General features: G+C 46.3%; 1 protein-coding gene across 1 annotated transcript in view; it reads left to right on the top strand.

Moving 5' to 3' along the window:
- C1QTNF12 (C1q and TNF related 12) overlaps positions 1-23,133 on the top strand; it is a 45,311-nt gene that overhangs the window by 5,232 nt on the left and 16,946 nt on the right. The window contains exons 2-4 of the mRNA XM_065421483.1: positions 12,279-12,398; positions 13,937-14,048; positions 15,324-15,505. Coding sequence (XP_065277555.1) covers positions 12,279-12,398; positions 13,937-14,048; positions 15,324-15,505 — 414 coding nt within the window. The remainder of the gene's footprint in view (positions 1-12,278; positions 12,399-13,936; positions 14,049-15,323; positions 15,506-23,133) is intronic.

The following is a 23,133-nucleotide window of genomic DNA, read 5'->3' as shown; positions in this document are numbered from 1 at the left end:
CCTCATTGGCATCCAGCTAAAGCACTGCCCTGAGTGCATGAAGCAAGCTGGCTAGGAAAGGGGTCGTTTCTAATAGGGCCTTTCAGATGGGAGCGCTTTACAGATTTGGCCCATGCAGGAGTCTCATTCTGCTCATCACTGTGATGCAGCCACCTCTGGGGTTGAACACCTCTGCTGTTCAGCAGCAGCAGTGTAGGATGAGGAGAATATTGTGTATCCCACTGAAATTGTGAGAAGGATTTGAGGTAAGCAGACTTTTACCCTGGTTGGAGTCGGTACCAGAAGTGTCCATGTATCTTTGTAATAGTCATGAAGTGCGCAGGAGGTACCTGGTTTTAAATCTCCCCTGAGTGCTATTTTGGGCACTCATTCAACACCACCAGCACCACTTCCTTCACCACTTTGGTCTTTCCTTGGCAGTCCCCCAATGAGGTAGCGCCTAGGCGTGAACCTGCTTATCTTGTGAGAACTGATAAGATCAGTGCTGCAGGTAGAAAGCTAATTATCATTGCACTCAGCTCCCCTTAAAGGATGTTTGGGAAGCCAAGAGTGGGAAAAGGATGGAGGTTGGAGCTAATGGAGTTTTTCTTCCATCAGCCATAGGAATCGGAACTGGCTGCAGCCCAAAGTGAACGGGCAGATGTAAGCTGAAGGGCAGCTGTGTTACGCTGTCCAGCTTCCTAGTAGTCTTTGGAGCTTAGTTTGTCCATGGCAAATTAATAGGATTCACATGGATGGTAATTCCAAAGGTCTGAGGGGTTTGTGTGTAATGGGTCATTCTCCCCCATCCCCTGAACAACCAGTGAACCCATTGGTTCATGAACTATGTAAAGTCTGCTCCAGGCACTAGGTCTAGTGAGAAACTAGACCTTGATCCTTCCCATGGACACTGTTAGCTACTGGAGCCTCATTTTGATCCATCTGAAGAAAAGAATCCAGGGGAACCTTTTGATGGCAGAACCCAAGTCAAGCTTTCACAGCAGCCAGCAAAAGCAAATGTAGCGACCGACATCATGGGGCCGCTAGCAGGGTCTGAACTTGGGATTTCCGACGCTAGACTCACCAATTTTTATTTTTTTCAATGTTTCTGGTTGAAGGTTTGGTTCAGTTCTTGTCTTGCTGAACAGATTCAACCATTCCTGAAAAATAACTAGGTCTACCTGGGCTTTACCTCATTTAATCTCCCCCTCCAAACTTCTTCTATGCCACTTTCCTTTCTGTTTGAATCCTGACCAAAAACCAACAGTCCTTCCATATAGCCAGTCCATTGGGGTAGCACAAAGCACATACCACCTCTGGTTATGAGATCTGCATGTTGGCCTCACTTGGGAGATTGTGCACTCAATTCAAGCGGACTTTATTGGCATGACAAGCTCTACGGGTATAACCAAAGCTGTCTGTCAGAGATGGGTAGAACCCACTCATTACTGTCCAGGCCTGACCCAGTGTGCTGGGAGCTGTGACAGAGAAGAGGATACATGTTGTTCTTCACCCAGTCGAGGTCCGCTTAGAATGGTGTCACCAGCATAGCCCAGCCCTCAGCAAGTAATTCAGAGCAACGAAATAGTTCGATTTACTTGGTCTTTCGGTCTGCAAGCAGCCTGCAAGATTTTCTTGAGCTAATATGATTTATTTCCCAAAGGACCTCACTTGGATTTCTGTTCAGGAGCTGGAATCCTATGAGCACAGTGTAGTACGGCTCTGTCAAAACTGTCTAATTCTTCCCTTTCTACAGCGCCTTTCCCAACCCGTGCTCTGCCTGCAAGTTCAGGGATCGCGTCACCTGCCACTTCAATACAGTTAGCTCAGAGTCCAACTCTGCCACCTTTTTTCACCTGGAGTAGCACTTACTCCTGCGCGTAGGCCTACTGACTTCAATGGGATTCCTTGTGGGAGTAACGGTGACAGGTGCATGCCCTCGAAGTGGATTAAGGCAACTTTCTGAGCGACACAACAGTTTTGGAGCGGGGGAATGAAGACGAATTCCTCCAATTAAAAGCAGAGGGCCGTTTTAGAGAGGAATTCCAGTTGGGATTTGGCTAGGAGGCTGAGCTTAACACCTCTGCTGTAGTGAAAATTCTCATGAGATCCTTAAAAACCACATGTGGTCAGGTCCTTGGTTTTATGTCTCGTTAATAACCAAGAGTGTGTGTAACCATGAGTTATTAGTAGCTGCCATGGGATTTTTCAGGCTAAAAAATAGCGATATGTCATTTTTAACTAGTTCCAAACCAAATACATTACTGGGGTAAGTCATTTGTTACTAATTATACAATGGGCCTGATTATGCTCTTGCTAGTGTAAATCAGGAGTAACTCCACTGCTGTCCAGGGGCTTCACACCGCTGTAAAACGGGTGTCATCGATAGCAGGATCAAGCCCAATTTGTGGCTAGTCAAAGGTTAGTTAATTTATTAAGAGAGCAGGGGTTGTTTTCCTAAACCAAGAATGTTAAATGTACTTCAGTTTATCACAAGAGTGACACAAACCATAGATAGAGGGGAGTGTGCAGGATAGATACATAGGTACAGGGGGAGGGCTAGCTCAGTGGTTTGAGCATTGGCCTGCTAAACCCAGGGTTGTGAGTTCAATCCTTGAGGGGGCCATTTAGGGATCTGGGGTAAAAATCTGTCTGGGGATTGGTCCTGCTTTGAGCAGGGGCTTGGACTAGATGACCTCCTGAGGTCCCTCCCAACCCTGGTATTCTATGATACTGTGGTTCTTCATTGAGCAAAACACTTGACTGCAGTGACGAGTGGGACAAAGGAGTGAAGAATTTTGACCAGTGTGATTCCTGGTGGGATATAAGTTCATTAGCCTGTTCAAAAGTAAAGGGGAACTGCCACTGTACAAACATTGTCTCTCCCACCCCTCACAATCCTTTCCTGTGCTACTAATGATACGTGAAGTTATTAACAGAGCGGGAATGTATTTAATGCCGTTGATTTGTCTACTGTGTAAAGTAGTTGGTTTACTTTTTTCATTTTACTCACTCAGCACAGACACCGAAATGACACTCGTCGGTTTCATTTTAGTTTCCAATAGAGTTGCACCAACCAGCTGGATCCCAAATGCACTTTAGCTTCCAGGAAGTTCATATCCAGTCATGGTCTTGAGAACATGACCTATGAAGGAAGGCTGAAAGAATTGGGTTTGTTTAGTTTGGAAAAGAGAAGACTGAGAGGGGACATGATAGCAGTTTTCAGGTATCTAAAAGGGTGTCATAAGGAGGAGGGAGAAAACTTGTTCACCTTAGCCTCTGAGGATAGAACAAGAAGCAATGGGCTTAAACTGCAGCAAGGGAGGTCTAGGTTGAACATTAGGAAAAAGTTCCTAACTGTCAGGGTGGTTAAACACTGGAATAAATTGCCTAGGGAGGTTGTGGAATCTCCATCTCTGGAGATATTTAAGAGTAGGTTAGATAAATGTCTATCAGGGATGGTCTAGACAGTATTTGGTCCTGCCATGCGGGCAGGGGACTGGACTCGATGACCTCTCGAGGTCCCTTCCAGTCCTAGAATCTATGAATCTATGAATATCTTGCTCAGGATACAACCTTTGCCGCTTTGAGGTCCCTTCTAGTCCTACATTTCTATGATTCTGTGATTCAACCTGCAGTGCTAACGACAGTTCATTCCATGATAGGTGAGGCCAGGCCAGAGTTTAAGGCCTGTGTGGTGACAGTGGGCTACTCAGGTTATATTAGTCAGTCCCAGAGGTAGAGAGCCAGTGGGAATCCCGTCACCCAATTACAGCCCAGTCTGTTTCTTATCTACCATGAGGGCCACGACGGAGCTTTACTTTCTTGTCTGTTTCACAGTCTGGTTCTCATGCACTAGCAGAAACGCTTTTGTATCTGGGTTGCAAGGTAATGTCAAAAGGTCTGATCCAAAGTCCACTAAACACTTCCACAGACCTTTTGGATCAGGCCCCTAGGACCTGATTTTCATCCAAGTCAACGAGAAAACTCCCACCACCTCCAGTGGGGCAGCTTTGGGCCTATAAACAGCAAACCATGATGCAGGAACCATCTCCTGCAGCAGCCTTTGCTTTGCCTGGATTTTGAGAGAGAGCGCTCTCAGTCCTGGGCGATACCTGAGTTGGCTGCAAGCTCCTTCTGGCTGCTGGAGCCTGCCTCTGCCAAGAAAAATAAAGAGGCTTGCATGCTTATTCCGAGGATTGCTCATGCATGCCATAGTAATTAAATAATAATACCACAAGGATGGAACATTCATTTTAACCGTCAATCACCCGCGCGCTGGAGAAATTGGGGAGTGCCATGGCTGCCTCGCAGAGGGATTTGTAATTCAAGGAAGCTGCTGGCGCGATGGTTTTTTACTTCAGGAGGGTTTCTTTGTCGTTTCTTTCGCTGGGATGTGCCATCTGGGCTTTTTTTCCAGTGGGGTGTCTGCTTTCTGGCTGACTTCCATTCAGCACGTGGAGGGCTGAAGACAGTCATCCATCTTCACTGTAAATGGATGGGTCAGCCCAGGACCATCTGCCTGTCTGCTGATTATTTAAGCAGCAGGGAGAGGGCTTTGCACCTGATCTGCAGCCCAACGAACTCAATGGGCATCCTTGGGTCGGTCCCTTATTTGCTAGCATGGCCCAGTGTATTCTGATCCCTAAGGATCCAGCCCGTAGGTGACACAGTTGAGCTTCTGCCACAAGAGCCGGCCCTTTCCACCAGGGACCAAATAATCCTGCCTTCCTTTCCGCTGGAATCCAGGCGCTCTCTTGTTTTATTCTGATGCGGGCTTGAGGGAATGTACCATACCATCTGAGCCAGGCACAATTATTAATAGGCCATTTCCTTCTGCTGCATGAGCTGCACCACAGACCCACAAATCCCACTCACTGGGGGAAGAAAGGCACCAGTTTCCCTTGGCCGAATGTCAGGCAGACACTTGCCAGCCCTTTCATTGGGAGACTTTAACCTCCAGAAAATTAATAAACACACAACAGCTGGGCACGGCCTAGAGTAAGATTCAGAGATGCTGCCTCCACTCAGTGTCTGAGATGGGCTTGAACTGGAATCTCCGCTCTGAACCCCCTTCCACGCCGTGAAGTTCAGATACAACCTTTGTCCCTATTCTTAGACAAGATGGAAGCACAAGCTCCGGTCTAAACGCTGCCCCCAAACATTAGGGAAATTTGCATCTGGATCATTGCCGCTTGGGCTGACCTGTGGTTTTAGTGGGCCTGATTCGTTCCTGAAAAGAGCTGAGCCCCAGCCAAGAGCCTGCAATACCCAGCAAAGTCCGTGGAAAGTGCAGCTGCTCCTTTGTACCATTGCAAATTGTTTGTTTGGTCCTGGGCTCAGAAAGTTAAAATTTGGCAACTACTTGTGCAGATAGAAGTTGGTGAAAAGATATGGACCAGAAGTTTTCACGGGGCCTCTCTGCTTTCCTTCCTCCTGTTTCAAAAGGGGCTACATAAGGTAGCTACCCAGCTCCCATTGACTTTCAGTGGCCGATTGGTGCCTAAATCCCTTGGGCTTCTTTGAACATTCCAGCCACGATAGCAAATAGTGGAAGACGTAGCTGGAATGAACAGTTTGCTAGGAGCTAATAGGCTTAAAATACAGCATGCCACTGAACTGCAAGCCAGGTTGAAAAATCAGAGTCTGCTCATATATAATTTGCGAACAGAGAAAAGGACTAAGTTCACTGAATAAACAAGCTCTTATGAATAGTTAGTCCTGCTCTCATTTCAAAGATGGCTGCTAAACCTGAGTGTGCGGGGGAGTGTACCTGGCAGCCGTGACTCTCACACTAATTACCTGATGACAGTGGAATGCATGAACAATATGGAAAAATGATGCCGGATGCCCACACTTTGGCTGACAGTACAGACACCAGCTATTTTACAAGTGTCTACCTGGAGGGAAGGGGGGCTGCCGGAATATAGCAATTCTGTGGGAGTGAATTCTGTCTGTAGATCATGCCCCAGCAGACAATCACCTGCAATCGTTCGTTGAGAAGATAGAAACACAGATTTGGTGCCAAGGTTTTCTGAGACACTGCCCTCCCCCCCCCCCCTCAATTCCACAAAACATTTGTCACTTTCTGATTGATTGCTGTCTAGCAGTTTGTAAATCTTCTATTGACTCATGATGTTGAAATAAAAAGAGTGGTGGTGACATCATCCCTCTGATCAATGGATGGATGCACCCGGGTGCCAGGATTCATGCCTGGAGGGAATAGCTTTCTGGATATGCATCAGGTTTGAAACACCAGTCTTAATAACCACAAGATGGAATTCCATCAGACTCGACTCAACCTGTCATCCTTCCGAAGGAGATGAATTGAGTTCCAGACAGTTTACTTTTCAGGGGTCTTTCAGATGAGACCTTACAAAATGTGGTCTTCTCTCAGGGTGGACATAAAGATAGGATTTGCCCTGATGTCTTTAGTCAAAAATTTCCATCCCCTGCTTCCCTCTTCTACTGCTGTTGTGCAGCGTGCTGGATTCCAATCATCTAATGCTGTCCTCCTCAGAGGTGGCTGCATTCTTGGCAACGTGTTTCTGGATTCTTCAGGGTGAAAAACAATCTGTACATGTAAGACAGTTATGTACAGTCTTATTAAAAAGAATGCACAGGGCTAGTACTCCAGAAAGTGCTTGTTGCGTTAGACAAGGTGGGTGAGGTAATATCTTTTATTGCACCAACATCTGTTGGTGAAAGAGACAAGGTTTCGAGCTCCACAGAGCTCTTCTTCGGGTTTTAGGCAGCTAAATGAGATGGCGAAGTGAGCAAAGCTGGATGTTTTGCCAAGGTCAAGCTATTTCCTATAGGGAGCAAGAACACTGCAGATACTGAAGCACCCATATCTATTTACCCTGGGTAAAGCTGGCATGTTTGATCAGTACCACCCCTGCATATAGCATCGCAAATGTACACAGTGCTTAGCAGACATAGACTGAGCCCTGATCTACACTACAAAATTACTTCAGTGTAACTATGTTGCTCAGGGGTGTGAATAATCAATACTATACTGACCTACACACCCGCGTAGACAGCGCTGTGTTGGCGGGAGAGCGTTTCCCAGCGACATTGCTACTGCCTCTGATGGAGGTGGAGTTGTTAAGCCAATGGAAGAATTGTCTCCCATCAGCTTAGAGCGTCCACACCAGACAAATACAGTGGCGCAGCTGCATTGGTGCAACTCTGCCGATGTACATTTCTAGTGTAGACCTGCCCTAAGCAACATTTCCTGAATGGAAGATTTTAACTCTGAAACATTGAGACACTTCTGCTTTCCTCTCCCCCCCACCCCCTGTTCCCAGTTCCCATTTGTCCCTTTCCCACTCTCCATTATGTTGTCCGATCTGCTACTAGATACAGTAAATAGCTATTTACTTGTTTCAAACTCAAATGGACTCTTACAGGTCTAGGAGTCCTGTCTAATATCTTTTAAATTCACTGCTGTGTTTTACTGGTTTCCTTGTCCACACCCCGGCTTCCACCTTGTTGGAAGGGGGAACCAAAGCGCAAAACCACTCGCTTCTTGGATGAATTCCCAGGATCGACAATAGGCACTTTTTTCAGATTTGATGCATTCTTTCCCGTACTTCCTCTCTTCAGCTCTTTCATTAACAAGTCTAAATGCCAAGGCATGACTCATTAACCTCTGGGTTGTCAGTTTGCTCTGATGGGGGCTGAGACTATTGGGGCTCGAGATGGACTTGTATTTTCTCCTCCTCGCTGTGATGGAAATTTGCCAGACTGATAGGCGAAGGGATTGGGACCTCGAAAGTCAACGTCCAGTTGTTCTTGACGGGGGATTGGATAGCTTAGAAAACTTGTAACAAATGGGCCCCCGGGCCAGCCTTTCACAATGCAGCTAAAAGTTCAATCCCAAGTCAGCTGAATGTCAACCAACAGGTGAGGCCATCTGAGGGCTGTTGGGCAGGCAGCCTTTGCAAGATGAACGCGGAAGTCTTACTCTAGCTCCCAGGAGTCAAGGGGCCAAATGGCAAAACCCTCCACCAGGATAGACCCCATTTCCTAGAATAAAGAGGATCCAGGATTGGAACTGGCAATGGATAAGATCCCTTTTAGCCTCTCAGAGTGATCCCTCCCATTCATGACTGAGGCATGTTGGCAGGGAGTATTATGTTGCTGAGAAGTCTTATGTCACTTCTCATAGTGTATATGTTCTGTGCCGTATAAACGGGCTTCGTTGTTCATGGCTGTCAGTCCTGGCATCTTTCCTTACAAAACACCATTGCTGGGGGGTTTTTAAGTTAAAAAAGATGATGGACCGTTTCAAATAAGGCCATAGAATCTACCTCTCCATAACTCTGCATGGAACCAACCACTCCCACCAGAATGTCATATCCTGCCATAGGAAGGCCGAGTAGGATACCATCCTGGGGCTCAGAACCATAGCACACAGAACAACCATCCTGGGGTGCTCCTCAGAACTTTCACATAGTAACCTCATCCTCATCAGCATGACATTTATGGCTTGTGAGGGTGATTTTTAGCCCAGGATCAAAATGCCAACCGTGGCCCAGAAGGTGGAAACTGTATCCGCCGCTTGTTAAGAGCGCCATGCAAACAGCTGCTTGGTGGAACTCAATTTGCAATGCACAACTTATTCTATTGGTCCTATAAAACCCAGGAACTGAGCTACATGTTCTTAGTATCAGAGGGGTAGCCGTGTTAGTCTGCATCTTCTTCTTCTCCATGCATCTGAAGAAGTGGGTTTTTTACCCATGAAAGCTTATGCCCAAATAAATCTGTTAGTCTTTAAGGTGCCACCGGACTCCTCATTGTTTTTCTACTTGTTCTTGAGCACCATCTACTGGCACTGTATCTGTTAACTAATTATGTACAGATACAGAGCCACTCCTGTAATGCTACTGACAGGTCGGACATCAATGAATCCTCTAGTGATATGGCTAGAATGAGACTTGTCCGGTAGGTCTTTGATTGCTTTTTATTTGTATTGGACTTTCAAAAATGTTGTGTGTGTTCTTGGAAGCCTGCTGTTAGCTTTCTGTCCCAAACAATGGGGTGAGTCCCCTTCCCCACTCCAGCCCAGATTAGTAAGGGACCTAGACATTAACACATCCCAATCAATTTGCCCTCTCCTTTTTGACACTGCATTCTAGCACATCCCAGAAAGAACATGGCATGGGCACTAGTGTTTAGGAGGGATTAGTGTTTGTTTTAGTCTGGAGAACAGGGGCTAGAATATGAACCTGTTTCCCCACCTGCCTATCTCACAGAAGTCTTCTGAGAATTAATTAGCAAACGGTTGCAACAAAGCCCTATATAAACGCTAACGGCCTTATTTTCCCCACTTGGCCTCTTGTGTGGACATTTGCACCTGGGCAAAGTGGCTGCTAAATCAGAGCGGTAGCATTTCACACCTACTTCATGCTCACTTGGTGCAGTCTCAATGATGACACAAGGGGGATGGCAGTGGAGGATCAGACGCCAAGGATTAACAACTGCTTCTGCAGAGGTAGCACAAAACATTGTTTCAGTGTAGCTCCTGTCTGAACAGTGGCAAGGTTGACAAAATTTCCCAATGACAGAATGATAAATATACACATATATACACATGCATGCGCTATTTGGAATCCAGAAGACATTCTGCACCAGGACAATTTTGTAGTCAGATTATAGGCCTGACCCTGTCTCTTTAAATTCAGCCTTGTTGGCACTAAAAGAATGCACATGTGTAATTGGGCTTGCCTGGGGGTGGACAGTAGCAGTGATTTCCCCCAAGCCCATTTACTTATCAGCACCAGGTAAAGCCATAAACATTCAGCTTTGTCACTTGGTGCCAAGTACAAATGATTTGCATATTGCTGAAATCTCTGGTGTTACTGCAGTGCCACAGCTTCCCAGCCAGACGAGAGGGGGGGAAAGTGACGCAGCTGGCTGTACGTGGCCCCATGTGCTGTTGTGTTTCTTTGAAGCCAATCCATCGAGGCCATCTTTGACTCCGTGAAATAAAGCAAAACCAACGGACTGGTAAAACATGGGTGGAAATTGGGGTCAGGTCAGTCATTCTTGAATAAACCTGTGGGCTTTTATTGGACTCCTATCTGGCTGCTTGACTGGCAAGGGGCCAGGTCTAGCCAGCTTTACTGCTGGTTGGAAAGTTTAGGGAGAAGATCCTGTGACGGCACCAGTGAAAATTCAATTGGAATGTGAAATGTCGTTTGTATTGTATTGCGTGTGTGCGCATTACATGTATATGCATATTCCTCTGCATACGTGTTGTGACAGACCCAGACCAGTGGGGTACTGGAGTCTGGTAGAGGGCAAATATACTGGTCACTGGATGAGTAGTTTTCTGTTCCCTGAGTGACCAGAGCAGGGGCTGCACTAGAGTAATCAGGAACCTGCTAGAACCAGTTAAGGCAGGCAGGCTAATTAGGACACCTGGAGCCAATTAAGAAGAAGCTTCTAGAATCAAGGCAGGCTAATCAGGGCACCTGGGTTTTAAAAAGGCGCTCACTTCAGTTTGTGGTGGGAGTGTGAGGAGCTGGGAGCAAGAGGCGCAAGGAGCTGAGAGTGAGAGTGAGAGGGTGAGGGTGTGCTGCTGGAGGACTGAGGAGCACAAGCGTTATCAGACACCAGGAGGAAGGTCCTGTGGTGAGAACAAGGAAGGTGTTTGGAGGAGGCCATGGGGAAGTAGCCCAGGGAGTTGTAGCTGTCACGCAGCTGTTACAGGAGGCACTATAGACAGCTACAGTCCACAGGGCCCTGGGCTGGAACCCGGTGTAGAGGGCGGGCTTGGGTTCCCCCCAAACCTCCCAATTGACCTGGACTGTGGGTTCTTCCAGAGGGAAAGGTTTCTGGGCTGTTCCCCAACCCAGATGGTGAATCTCTGAGGCAAGAAAATCCGCCAATAAGCACAGTACCCACCAAGATAGAGGAGGAACTTTGTCACAGTGTGTGCATATACATATTTGTGCAGGCATATATATCACATGCATATATGTACATTTGTGCATGTGTGTATGTATACATGTGAACAGGCGACATGGCTTTTGTATCCATGCACACGTGGATTACTTAGGTGTGGGTCACTATGGGCTTGGCAGTGAGTGTTTGATTTCTCGCAGTTACTGTGGGGCAGAAGGATGTTGTTGTTCCATCGCCATCACTGACTGGTGGGTGACTTTCGTCAGGTCACGTCACCTCTCTCTCCCAGTGTTTGGAGACTGATGGGGGAAATGCCCTTTATGAACCCAAACTATCGTTGCTATTTTAAATAGCAAGGGGCTCTGGCTTTGGGATTTTATCTTTTCTGATGTCCAGTGTTGATTTTTAGACACGTTATGGCCCAGGGGGATTTGATCCTGATATGGGAAACTCTATGCGGATTCCACAGTGGATGTGCATGAATGTAAAGGGATGTTGAGCCAGGACTAGAAGGGAGAGTGTCTTGCAGGCCGGTGCTATGCAGACTGCTCCTCATTTCCAGCTCTGCCAATACAGTTTGCTCCTGACGTTGCTTTTGTGGCAATGGGCCTTCCCCGAGTTGCTTCATTGTGCAGTGGGTGTGAGGTGTAGACAGCAGAGAAGCCCCGTCTCAAGAGGTTAAGAGAGAAGCCAATGTTAGAGATTCACTACACCACATGGAGTCCCCACAAGTGCTAGTTCAGTAGGAAATATTCATGCCTTGGTGGTCAGAATTATTTCAGGTGTCCCAATGGACTCTTCTTCTCATCTCCATCCTAGAAGGACCCAGCCAAGGTCAGCACCCTTTCCTGCTAACCCAGGGTTCTGGAGACTCAGTCCAGCCCTAACCACTGGACCACACTGCCTCTCAACACTCTGTACCTTCCTCCCACGTTGTTCTTTGCATTAAAGCAATGGAATTTCTTGTGTTTAACATTTTTTTTTTATTCCAACATTTCGTAACGCAGCTTCTGCAAGCTGCAGCCTGCAGGCTCCCTCTCTGCTCTTATGATCTGGTCTGGAGTCATTTCCCCACCCTCCCTCTTGACCTCTGCAGCCAGCCCTACATCCTTCCACAACGAAAACTGTCCCCTCACCCATCCCAGCTTCAAGTTCTGACTTGCTCTTTATTGGAGCTAGGCCTTGAACTGCCAAGTTCAGCTCCATCTCCGAAATAAATGTCCCACAAACTTCAGGGTGTTTGGATCCAGGGGGTTGGTTCAGGCCCCCTTTATTCGTTAGGGCTCCTGTTGGATACCAGACAGTCGTGCAGTCTGAGTTTAGGATTCTTGTCAGTGGATGAAGACACACAATGACATCCAATCTTTGTTCTCGTTTCTCTTTAGATTCTAGAATCTCCAGATCCTCGAATCACAGATCCGCGGCGCACCTGGATCTCATTTGTACATCGCCCGGACGATGGCAACAACTCCAAAAGGAAATGCAAAGGGAGAGACAAGAAATTAGTAGGTTACCACTAGATATAACACTGGATCACAAATATCTGTGTCCTGGGCCCAAAATTTCCCCTCATACGGCTGTTGTAAAAGGTGCTTCTGTGTGCCTTCCCACCCCAGAGATGGCTGCATTTTAGTGGTGCTATATGTATTTATAGTTTGTAAAGCGTTTTGGGAAACTAGGACAAAATGTGCTATATAAATGTAAAGTGAAAGTTGTGTCTGTATGCATGAGCGTGTGTTTGTGTATCCATATATGTGTTCTGATATTCTCAACAAATCTTTTAAAATCAACTATTTCTTGTGCTGAGACTTTCCCTTTAACTGACAGGTATTAAGGATCCATAACAAAGTGTTTTAGCCTCCACAGGCACAAGATATTGCAGTATGACCTAGTGGATAGAGCACTGGACTGGCAGTCAGGAGACCTAGGTTCTATTCCTGGTTTGGCCACTGCTCTTCTTGGGAGCTTGGGCAAGTGTCTTTACTGTTCAGTGCCTCAGTTTCCCCATCTGTAAAACGGGGATAACGATACTGACCTCCTTGGTAAAGTGTTTTGAGATCTACTGATGAAAAGCGCTGGATAAGAGATGGGTATTCTTCTTATTTCGGAAGGTTGATGTGTTAATCAGTTTAGGACCCAGGTCTCACATGGAGACCCACTTCCGGGGTACAGAGTAGCTATTTCTCCTTTCCAGGAGCCCTAGTTGACATCCTCAACAGTCACACCAAACACACAGCCTCACGTACTTATGCCATCCTTATGTCATTGCAATAGTCTTAGGCTTGGAAGGATTCGATTTTTATCAGTAAATGCCGGTAAACATCAATTTCACCATCCACACACAGATTGAGGAAAAAAATATTTCCATCGATAGTGACCAAAATAGGCACCGTCAGAAAAATGCCACTTGAGAACCAGCCCCACCTTAACGTGGATGAAACGTATCGTAGTGCTGGTGTTAGTGGAGCAGGGGTGCCCGTTAGGTAGCTTTGACTTTTTGATCTCAACATATCCTGCCATTAAATAATTATGGTCGGACCCTCTCCATAATTTCCCACAACTGCAAACATTGAAATAGATTAAAAATTCTGCCAAGCCTAATTGATTTTATTAAACTATGTAATAGGGTGGCTCTGCTGCTGCTCCGGGGAGCCAGCAGGTGGCGCACATGGAAATTAACAAACCCAGCCCCCAAAAGGCTGGTGACATGCTACCATCTGTGATGCTGGAAGGTAAAACAGAAGCAGCAAACCCAAGTTCCCCCCGGTCCCCAGAGACCCAAAGTAAGGGCCTGGCCTTGCAACCTCTTACTCACATTGCTACTCAGGTGAATAGACCCCTGGGTGGCATTACCTGCTGGGCAGAAAGCCAGCACGAGACCTAGGTGTCACACCAGACCTTTTGTTGAACCTGTGGTGAAGGTCTACTCACGTGACTGATAGCTTTGCAGGATGCAGCTCTTCATTTCAAGGGGGCCTTTGGAGTGTTGCTGAGTTACTGCCTGGATCTGATTCCCATTGTCTTCTTTTGGCTCCTTCCTTAGCGTGGCCTTGTTGGGCCCCCAGGGCCGCCGGGCCCCCAGGGACCTCCAGGAGCACCAGGGGCCGAAGTCACCCAGGAAGTCCTGCTGCAGGAGTTCAAGGAGATACTAAAAGGTAAAGGCGCTTGGAGCCGCATGTCTGTCTCTCCTTCTTCCTCACAAATGTGGCACCTACAGCCGAGTCCCAGGTTAGCGGGAGCTCCTCTCGTTAAGGCCCTGTTTCAGCACAGTGCTTAAGCATGTGCTTAAATCCCATTGATTTGAGTTCACGAAGCCAATGGGGCTCTGGGCAGGTGCCCGGCTCAGCTTGTGTGCAGAAGGTTGCAGGATCTGGGCCTAAGTCGGTCACCCTTTCCCCCTCTTCCCATCAATGATACTGGGGAGAGGAATGGCTTAGGATGGTCCAGTTAAGTGTAACAGGACGGAATGAACAATATTGCCAATGACAAGTATTCAGAAATCAGGAGACAGGTGTAAACATCATAAGGCGGGGGCAGTGGGAAGATTGTGGACATTTTTTATTCACCTTCTGGATTTGGAAGCATCAGGGTGCAGTGGGGTCACATTTTCAAGTTTTATCCCTGCAACCATGAGGGCTAGAAACATACTTGTTTATCAAAAAGGAAGGCGCAGATTTCCCCATGATTCCAAGAAGGCCAGGAACTGGCGCTTCAGGAACAACCCCAAACATTGCGAGATTGGCGATAGACTCATGAGAGTTGGCAACACAGAGCTAAGTATGTACCTTTTTAGGCAGAGCAACTGCAATAAAGTTCCCGAGTGAGATCTTTTAGACTGAAATGGTCTGTTCCAAGGAGAGTGGTGGGAGTTCCTTCAACTGGGTCATTTAAATTAGGACTGGAGAAAGTTTTGGAGAACACGTGTAGGGAACAATGTATGGACTAGAGGACGTAGCAGGTCTGTTTATACTGGCCACGTTAGGGCCTCCTCTTCTTATTTATTATTTGTATTGCAGTAACACCTAAGACCCCATTGTGGTAGATGCTGTACAGAACAAAAAGATAGTCCTGCTCCAAAGAGTTTATAATCGAAGTATAAGACAGGATTGGTGGGGGAGCACAAGGAAATAAGCCCATGCCAGGCAGTGGTCTCAGCAAACCAGCTTCCTAGCCGTTGTCAATTTTTTTTTGTAGGCATCATGATAAAGGAGAGTTTTAAGGGGGGATTCGAAGGAGGGACAATGAGATGGCTTTGCAGATATGTCTGAATATCATTGGCTGCCAGCATAAAAGTGCTTCAGTGTAAATAAATATTAAAAAAACAAGTTTTTATTAAAATTGTGTAAATTAGAAAAATGCTCCCCCGCTGCTGCTCGGATTGTTCTGTCCAAATCCAAGCTGGCCTCCCATGCGATCTCTTTTCTCTTCAGAAACCATTGAACGGCGGGCATCTCTGGCTATCTCAGCCCATCCCAGCCAACTGCCCCCGCTCCTGCTGTCACTGGAGGAGACCTCGCCCTACAAACGGGTGGAGGAAGCATTCCACTGCAAACTGAAAGGGCAGGTCATTGTGGACAAGAAGACCCTGGTCGAACTTCAGAACTTCCAGTCGGTGAGCCAATGTCACAGCCTGCACTTGCTCTGTCCTGCTGAGCTCTTCTGTGATGCCTTTCACCCATAGGGCTCTTAAGGAGAAAGGGAGAGCTGATCCCAGGAACCCATCTCCGGTCTGGCTGCTGGAAGTGAGCACTTGCCTTATTAACAGCTGGTCATGGTTGGGAGAAGTGGCATCTTCTCACCCACCATGGCCAATTCTACCCCTATTGAAATTAATGGGGACTTTTGTCATTGACTTCATAGCGAACAAGAGCGAGCACTATATCTGCTTCCCGAGTGCCTACTTTGATCCTAAAACTCCTCCCCTTCCTCACCTCCTACGTCCAAACAGTTGTCAGTTAGGTCCCTGTGACGGGTTGGATCACAGAAACCCCCTTGGGAGCTGCCACCCAATGTACCAAGACTACCCCTGCTTCTGTTTTCCCTGCCAGCTCAGGATTCCAGCACCCTGTCTTGCTGAGCCAGACACTCCAGTCTGCTCTAACAAAGACTCAGGGTCTGAATCACTTGTCCCAAAGCTGCAAGTTTACCTGAAAACCAGCTCACAGGAGTGTGCTTGTCTTTAGCACTCAGATGCCCAACTCCCAATGGGGTCCAAACCCAGATAAATCCGTTTTACCCTGCATAAAGCTTATGCAGGGCAAACTCATAAATTGTTCGCCCTCTATAACACTGATAGAGAGATATGCACAGTTGTTTGCTCCCCCAGGTATTAATACATACTCTGAGTAAATTACTAAATAAAAAGTGATTTTATTAAATACAGACAGTAGGATTTAAGTGGTTTAAAGTAGTAACAGACAGAACAAAGTAAGTCACAAGCAAAATAAAATAAAATGCGCAAATCTATGCCTAATCAAACTAAATACAGATAATCTCACCCTCAGAGATGCTTCAGTAAGTTTTTCTCAGACTGGACACCTTCCAGGCCTGGGCACAATTCTTTCCCCTGGTACAGCTTTTGTTCCAGCTTAGGTGTTATCTAGGGGATTCTCCATGATGGCTCCTCCCCCTCTCTGTTCTCTTCCACCCCTTTATATATCTTTTGCATAAGGCGGGAACCCTTTGTCTCTCTGGGTTTCCACCCCCCCTCACTGGAAAAGCACCAGGTTAAAGATGTATTCCAGTTCAGGTGACATGATCACATGTCACTGCAAGACTTCATTACTCACTTGCCAGCACACACATATACAGGAAGACTCACAGGTAAACAGTTATCTGCAGACAATGGTCCTTGTTAATGGGAGTCATCAAGATTCCAAACCATCATTAATGGCCCACACTTTACATAATTACAATAGGCCCTCAGAGTTATGTTTTATATTTCTAGTTTTAGATACAAGAGTGGTACATTTATACAAATCGGATGATCACACTCAGTAGATTATAAGCTTTGTAATGATACCTTACAAGAGACCTTTTGCATGAAGCATATCCCAGTTACATTATACTCACTTATATTTTTATAAAACCATATAGACTGCACAACGTCACACCCTCCTCCTGAACTTACTGCCAGAGACTTGGACACTGACCATGGCGGAGGCAGTATACCTAAAATTCGTTTTTGGGCTCCCCTATGGGGCAGACACTCCTGTGTCCCCCAAAAGGGAAAGAGACCCTGATCCAGCTGTAGGCTCACAGCTACCAGCTATGAGAGACCTTTCGCTGGCCAGCAAAATCCCCCCCCTTTCACTCAGGTTGGGTTTGCTTCCAGCTAGAGTCCTTGGGGTTTGTTCCCACCGCAGCAGTCACCAGGACCCCAACTTCCAGCTCCAGGATACATGTCTCTGTGCACCTCTTCCACTCCATTACAGCCAGGTCATGCTTCTGGGTCTTAATTGCTTTGTCTTTTAAGTTCAGGCTGGTGGGCAGCCTTTTCTTTTTCCAGGTCAGCCTTTTCCCAGGCAAATTGTACATTAGTTTTCATTTGTCTTCCCTTGAGACCACCACTTGATGAGCTGGGATACCACAGAGAACACCCTCCTGCCAGAACAGGCACCCCTCCACTCCTGTCTTGCTAAATTAGACACTTCAGTCAGCTTCAGCACAGACAGAGGTTGGGCCACACCCATCTGCAGTTCACTGAAACTGAGATCACTCAGCTCAGGGGCTTCTTAGTTAACAGAGACATTCCCAGCACCCATTGTTCAGTCTTTTTGGGCAATTTGAAACTTGTGTAGTTTTAGCTTCTTTTGATCTTCATTCTTACTTATTTTGCTTCCTTTTCTGTCCCTACTTCCCTTTCCCGAAATAAGCAAACAGAAAATAACAAACCAGTAACCACTTTGTCTGTTCTTCAGCCACCACACTTAAAACTCACTTAAAATCACTACCAGTATCTCAAAGCAATCAGCTGTGCACAGATCCTGCCGACTACGCCACTGTGACGGGTTGGATCACAGAAACCCCCTTGGGAGCTGCCACCCAATGTACCAAGACTACCCCTGCTTCTGTTTTCCCTGCCAGCTCAGGATTCCAGCACCCTGTCTTGCTGAGCCAGACACTCCAGTCTGCTCTAACAAAGACTCAGGGTCTGAATCACTTGTCCCAAAGCTGCAAGTTTACCTGAAAACCAGCTCACAGGAGTGTGCTTGTCTTTAGCACTCAGATGCCCAACTCCCAATGGGGTCCAAACCCAGATAAATCCGTTTTACCCTGCATAAAGCTTATGCAGGGCAAACTCATAAATTGTTCGCCCTCTATAACACTGATAGAGAGATATGCACAGTTGTTTGCTCCCCCAGGTATTAATACATACTCTGAGTAAATTACTAAATAAAAAGTGATTTTATTAAATACAGACAGTAGGATTTAAGTGGTTTAAAGTAGTAACAGACAGAACAAAGTAAGTCACAAGCAAAATAAAATAAAATGCGCAAATCTATGCCTAATCAAACTAAATACAGATAATCTCACCCTCAGAGATGCTTCAGTAAGTTTTTCTCAGACTGGACACCTTCCAGGCCTGGGCACAATTCTTTCCCCTGGTACAGCTTTTGTTCCAGCTTAGGTGTTATCTAGGGGATTCTCCATGATGGCTCCTCCCCCTCTCTGTTCTCTTCCACCCCTTTATATATCTTTTGCATAAGGCGGGAACCCTTTGTCTCTCTGGGTTTCCACCCCCCCTCACTGGAAAAGCACCAGGTTAAAGATGTATTCCAGTTCAGGTGACATGATCACATGTCACTGCAAGACTTCATTACTCACTTGCCAGCACACACATATACAGGAAGACTCACAGGTAAACAGTTATCTGCAGACAATGGTCCTTGTTAATGGGAGTCATCAAGATTCCAAACCATCATTAATGGCCCACACTTTACATAATTACAATAGGCCCTCAGAGTTATGTTTTATATTTCTAGTTTTAGATACAAGAGTGGTACATTTATACAAATCGGATGATCACACTCAGTAGATTATAAGCTTTGTAATGATACCTTACAAGAGACCTTTTGCATGAAGCATATCCCAGTTACATTATACTCACTTATATTTTTATAAAACCATATAGACTGCACAACGTCACAGTCCCCATTGTAGAATCTTCATTACAGCTAATTCTGTTCTGTTCTATTGTATCTAAGTTCTTATACCATGCTCATCACTGTAGTCTTTGATTGCCTTCCAGTAGTTGTTATAAGGGTTTGTCTGCACATGGAGTTAGTCTGGAATAGCTAGTCTTAAATAACTCCATGTGTGGACACTCTTATTTCAGAATGAAAGTGCCTTTTTCCAAATTAGTTAATCAGGAATAGCTGTTCCATTTTATATTCACATTTTACCCTATCCTGGAATAATTTTCATGTGTAGGCAAGCCCAAAATGGCAGCAAGGACCCTCCTGGCCCTTCCAGGCCCCTGGTGTGAATATATGGCTCCAGCAGTTACAAAAATCAGCATTTGACGTTGTCTGTTAGATGGGTCACACTTTAGACTAAGCTCCCATTTATAAATGGCTTAGAACGGGTCACTAAAGGGTTAATCAGTGTTATAAGGATAGTACAGATATGAGCAGCATGTTATCGATGTCAGTAGGAGGTGCTATTAATGGTTTTAAACCATGGTTATAAGCAACCTGTTGGCAATGATTACCCATGTATTAAAACATCTATGAATCCTTTATAAATTATTTGTAAATGGAAGGGTAATGTAAAGCGTACATGTTAGCTGCAAAGGGGGGAGTGAGTGCTAATTATTCTCATTATTACTATTGGGCAAACTTGATGCAGGCACAATGGACATGCAGTTCCATGACGCCATTTTTAGAGTCATTTTCCAGAGCCCGACCGAGATCTTAAAGTGTCTTAACTGGCACCAAGTAGGGCTGCTGGTTGCCATCAACAGTCAGGTGTGTTCATGCTGTTAATTAGCGACTGTGCTGCACCCCAGAAGTGGCTGCATTTCCATGGCAGCTGTACAGACTCCTGTCTATGAAGGGGCCTATCCAACAGATCTTATTCAGTTGAGTAGTCCCATAGCTAATGAGACTCTTCAAGGCTTCAGGGTTAGGGACACAGTTTGCAGACCTGCAGTGGTGATTTCTGAGGCAGGGTGAGACAGCTGCCCAGATTTTCTGCAGGTGCTGGCACAGGAGCAAGGTTGTACTTGAAGCAGCGGGAGAGATGTGCTGCCTCGTTAATTAGGAGTGAGAATGTGAATAGACTTCTTAGCAATCAGTGTGTGGGCTGGGGCTTCCCAAGCCTTATTATCATCAAGTCTGATTACTCCTGGCCCCAGAGCTGATGTGGGAGGGCTGGCAGGTCAGATGGGCCTCTGTGTGCCAACGCTTCATTTCAGCTTCTGGACAAGAAGTGCCTGGTTTTAGCTTGTGCTCTAAGGCCGTGTCTCTCAACCAGTGGTACGTGCACCCCTGAGGTATGCAGATGGGGGTACATCAACTCGTGTAGATATTTGCCTAGTTTTACAACAGGCTACATAAAAAGCACTAGCGAAGTCAGTACAAACTAAAATTTTATACAGACAATGACTTGTTTATACGGCTCTATAGACTATACACTGAAATGTAAGTACAATATTTATATTCCAATTGATTTATTTTAAATTATATGGTCAAATGAGAAAGGGAGCAATTTGTCAGGAACAATGTGGCTGTGACACTTTTTGTATTTTTATGTCTGATTTTTGTAAGCAAGTGGTTTTTAAGTTCGATGAAACTTGGGGGTACGCAAGACAAATCAGACGCCTGAAAGGGGTACAGCTGTCTGGAAAGGCTGAGAGCCACGGCTCTAAGGTACGGCTCTTGGTGGTGGCGGACACTCCTGCTGTGAGGAGAGCATCATCTCTGGGGCAATCGGGGTGAGAGGAAGGAAGCCCATTGTCACTGATTTCATAGAGCTAAGATCTCAAGGGTTTGATGCTTCCCCAATTAAAATGGGGAGGTAGCAACTCAGCTCCTGACCCAAAGCCCTTTGAAGGTCATGGAAAGGCTCCCATTGGTTTCACTGGGCGTTGGATCAGGACCTAGCTGTTCTAAAGTCTCCAAGACTGGAGCCTCCATTCTCCTGACCTGGGGTGCGTTCAAAGGGCAGCAGAGCTTTCTTCTCCCCGAGGCAGAGACTTCATAAGTCCCATCCCTCTGTACTATAGTTATTCCCCAGTGATATCTCCCCTCACACACACACACACACACACACACACACACACACCTGCTGGTGCTCTTACAGTGCCCTCAGTCCTACAGCATCTGAGATGAGCGGGTGGTTTTTCTTCCCCTCCCTCTGAGCATCCTGTCTACAATGCTCCAAGCACTCTGCTCTCCCAAGACCATTGCCTCCTCTGGATGCGTTGCTGGGTAATGTATTTTGCACAGGGAAGCTTAGATCAGGCACAGCTTGTAGTGTGCAGTGAAATTCCGGCTTTACATCTGGTTTGACTGAGGTCCAGGGAACATCGCTGGAGTGATGCCAGACTCACCAAGGCTAAGAGGGTGCTCCCTGTGATGAGAAGCCTTGGGTAGATCCAGGAGGAATCCTGGTATCTCTCATGTTTTGCGGTCAGGCTAAACTCATTCTGACAGCTGAATCTTAACACTGGCTAGGCGGTCAGAGGGCTCGCAGTGCTTTGCTGTGACTGCTTCACACACTAGTTTCTTGTTCTTATTCTAAGTATCCGTCAATTTAATTTTTAAAAATAAAATCTTTCCATCGGGCAGCACCCAGCCCACGCCTTAATCCTACGATGCTTGATTCCCTGTTCCCACCAGCAAGTAAATTACACAGTGGGTGTGGACAGGGGGAAAGAGAACCTGAGCTTGGATTGCAGAGGAGGGCTGGCACTAGCTTGTTATTTACATGCTTTGGGGCTGCTTGTTGAAATTAACTGAGAGCAAGTTGCAAATTTCTCGCGGATTACTCCTGGCAGCAATTATGGCAGCTGTGAAATGAGTCGTGCTAATGTCAGGCAGCGAACTCAGCAGGGAGTTATAATTGGTGTGGCGTTTGCTGAAGCATACTGTCCAATGAGTCCTCTTCCTTCCCAACATTCCATATTGTCTGTTTCCCCTCACAAAGAGTAACAAAGCCGCAGAGGACATGAAAAAACAGGAATGTTTTAACAGCAGTAATTTACTGGTGCCTGCAATTGCCTTCCAAATTCAGCCAGTGGTTTTGGAATTAAGTTGCTTCTTCTGTTAGTTTAATTGCTTTAATGAGAAAGGAATGGAGAAACTCCCAGGCACAGTTCTACCTACACACACGGGGGCTGACTCTCCTCTCACTTACAGCACTATAGTTCAGGTGTCACTCTGTCAAAGACTCCAGGGCAGCGTTGATATAAAACCAGCATCAGAGAGAGTAAAGCGCTTTGAGATCTAGGAAATACAAGTGACTCGCACTAGAGAAATGCGGTGAATGATTTTTGTTTCAATCGGTTTTTATTTTCTTTTTCTTTAGAAACAATAAGAAGACCTCGCAGGCTCTGTATGCTCCGCCAGGGATTTAAAATGACCAACTCCAATGCATGTTTCAATCGGGTCAACCCTTCTACCACACGGCAGTTCTTCATACAAATACCAGCATGCCCATACGTTTGCCACTGCTATGTCGCCTCAAAGATAAGGCCAAACAAACAGGCCTTGTAGTGCACTGGGAAAGCTGGCGTTCCTTTCCCGGCTGTTTTGGTTAGGGGCGGGAGGGCATTTGAGGTCCTTAGGGTGTTTACAGAACATCCTCTGTTGGACAGCTCTTCCTTGTTATACTGAAGGGGATCTAGAATCAGTGCTGTGACGGCAACTCTGGCAGTGTATCATGGGGAGAGAGACTTTCTCTAACAGAGGTCTACTAGTGTAAAGTCATAAGCACAAATACCAGGCAATTCAGTTCTGTCAGGGTTCCTTAGTTCTCTGGGTCCGGATGTGTGTACAGATAACTTAGATGTGGTGCATGTATTTACATATATAAGCACCAGGACACTCCAGCAGCTGTTCTGCCAGCTAGAATGGTGCTATATAAACCTTGCAGGGGCAATGGTGATAGCGCTTGTCCCGACGCATTTAAGTTTCACATAATGCCCTTGTGGTGGAGGCAGAGTCTCTGAGTAATTTGCTTTGTTGGCCCATCAAAGCTGTTTCTGATTCTCCCTGACTCCAGCCAAACCGATCT

The sequence above is a fragment of the Emys orbicularis genome, chromosome 22 (assembly GCF_028017835.1).
Source record: "Emys orbicularis isolate rEmyOrb1 chromosome 22, rEmyOrb1.hap1, whole genome shotgun sequence".
In the NCBI taxonomy this organism is placed as follows: domain Eukaryota; kingdom Metazoa; phylum Chordata; order Testudines; family Emydidae; genus Emys; species Emys orbicularis.
The sequence above is the reverse complement of the archived record's forward strand: the minus strand, read 5'-3'. Positions and strand labels throughout refer to the sequence as shown.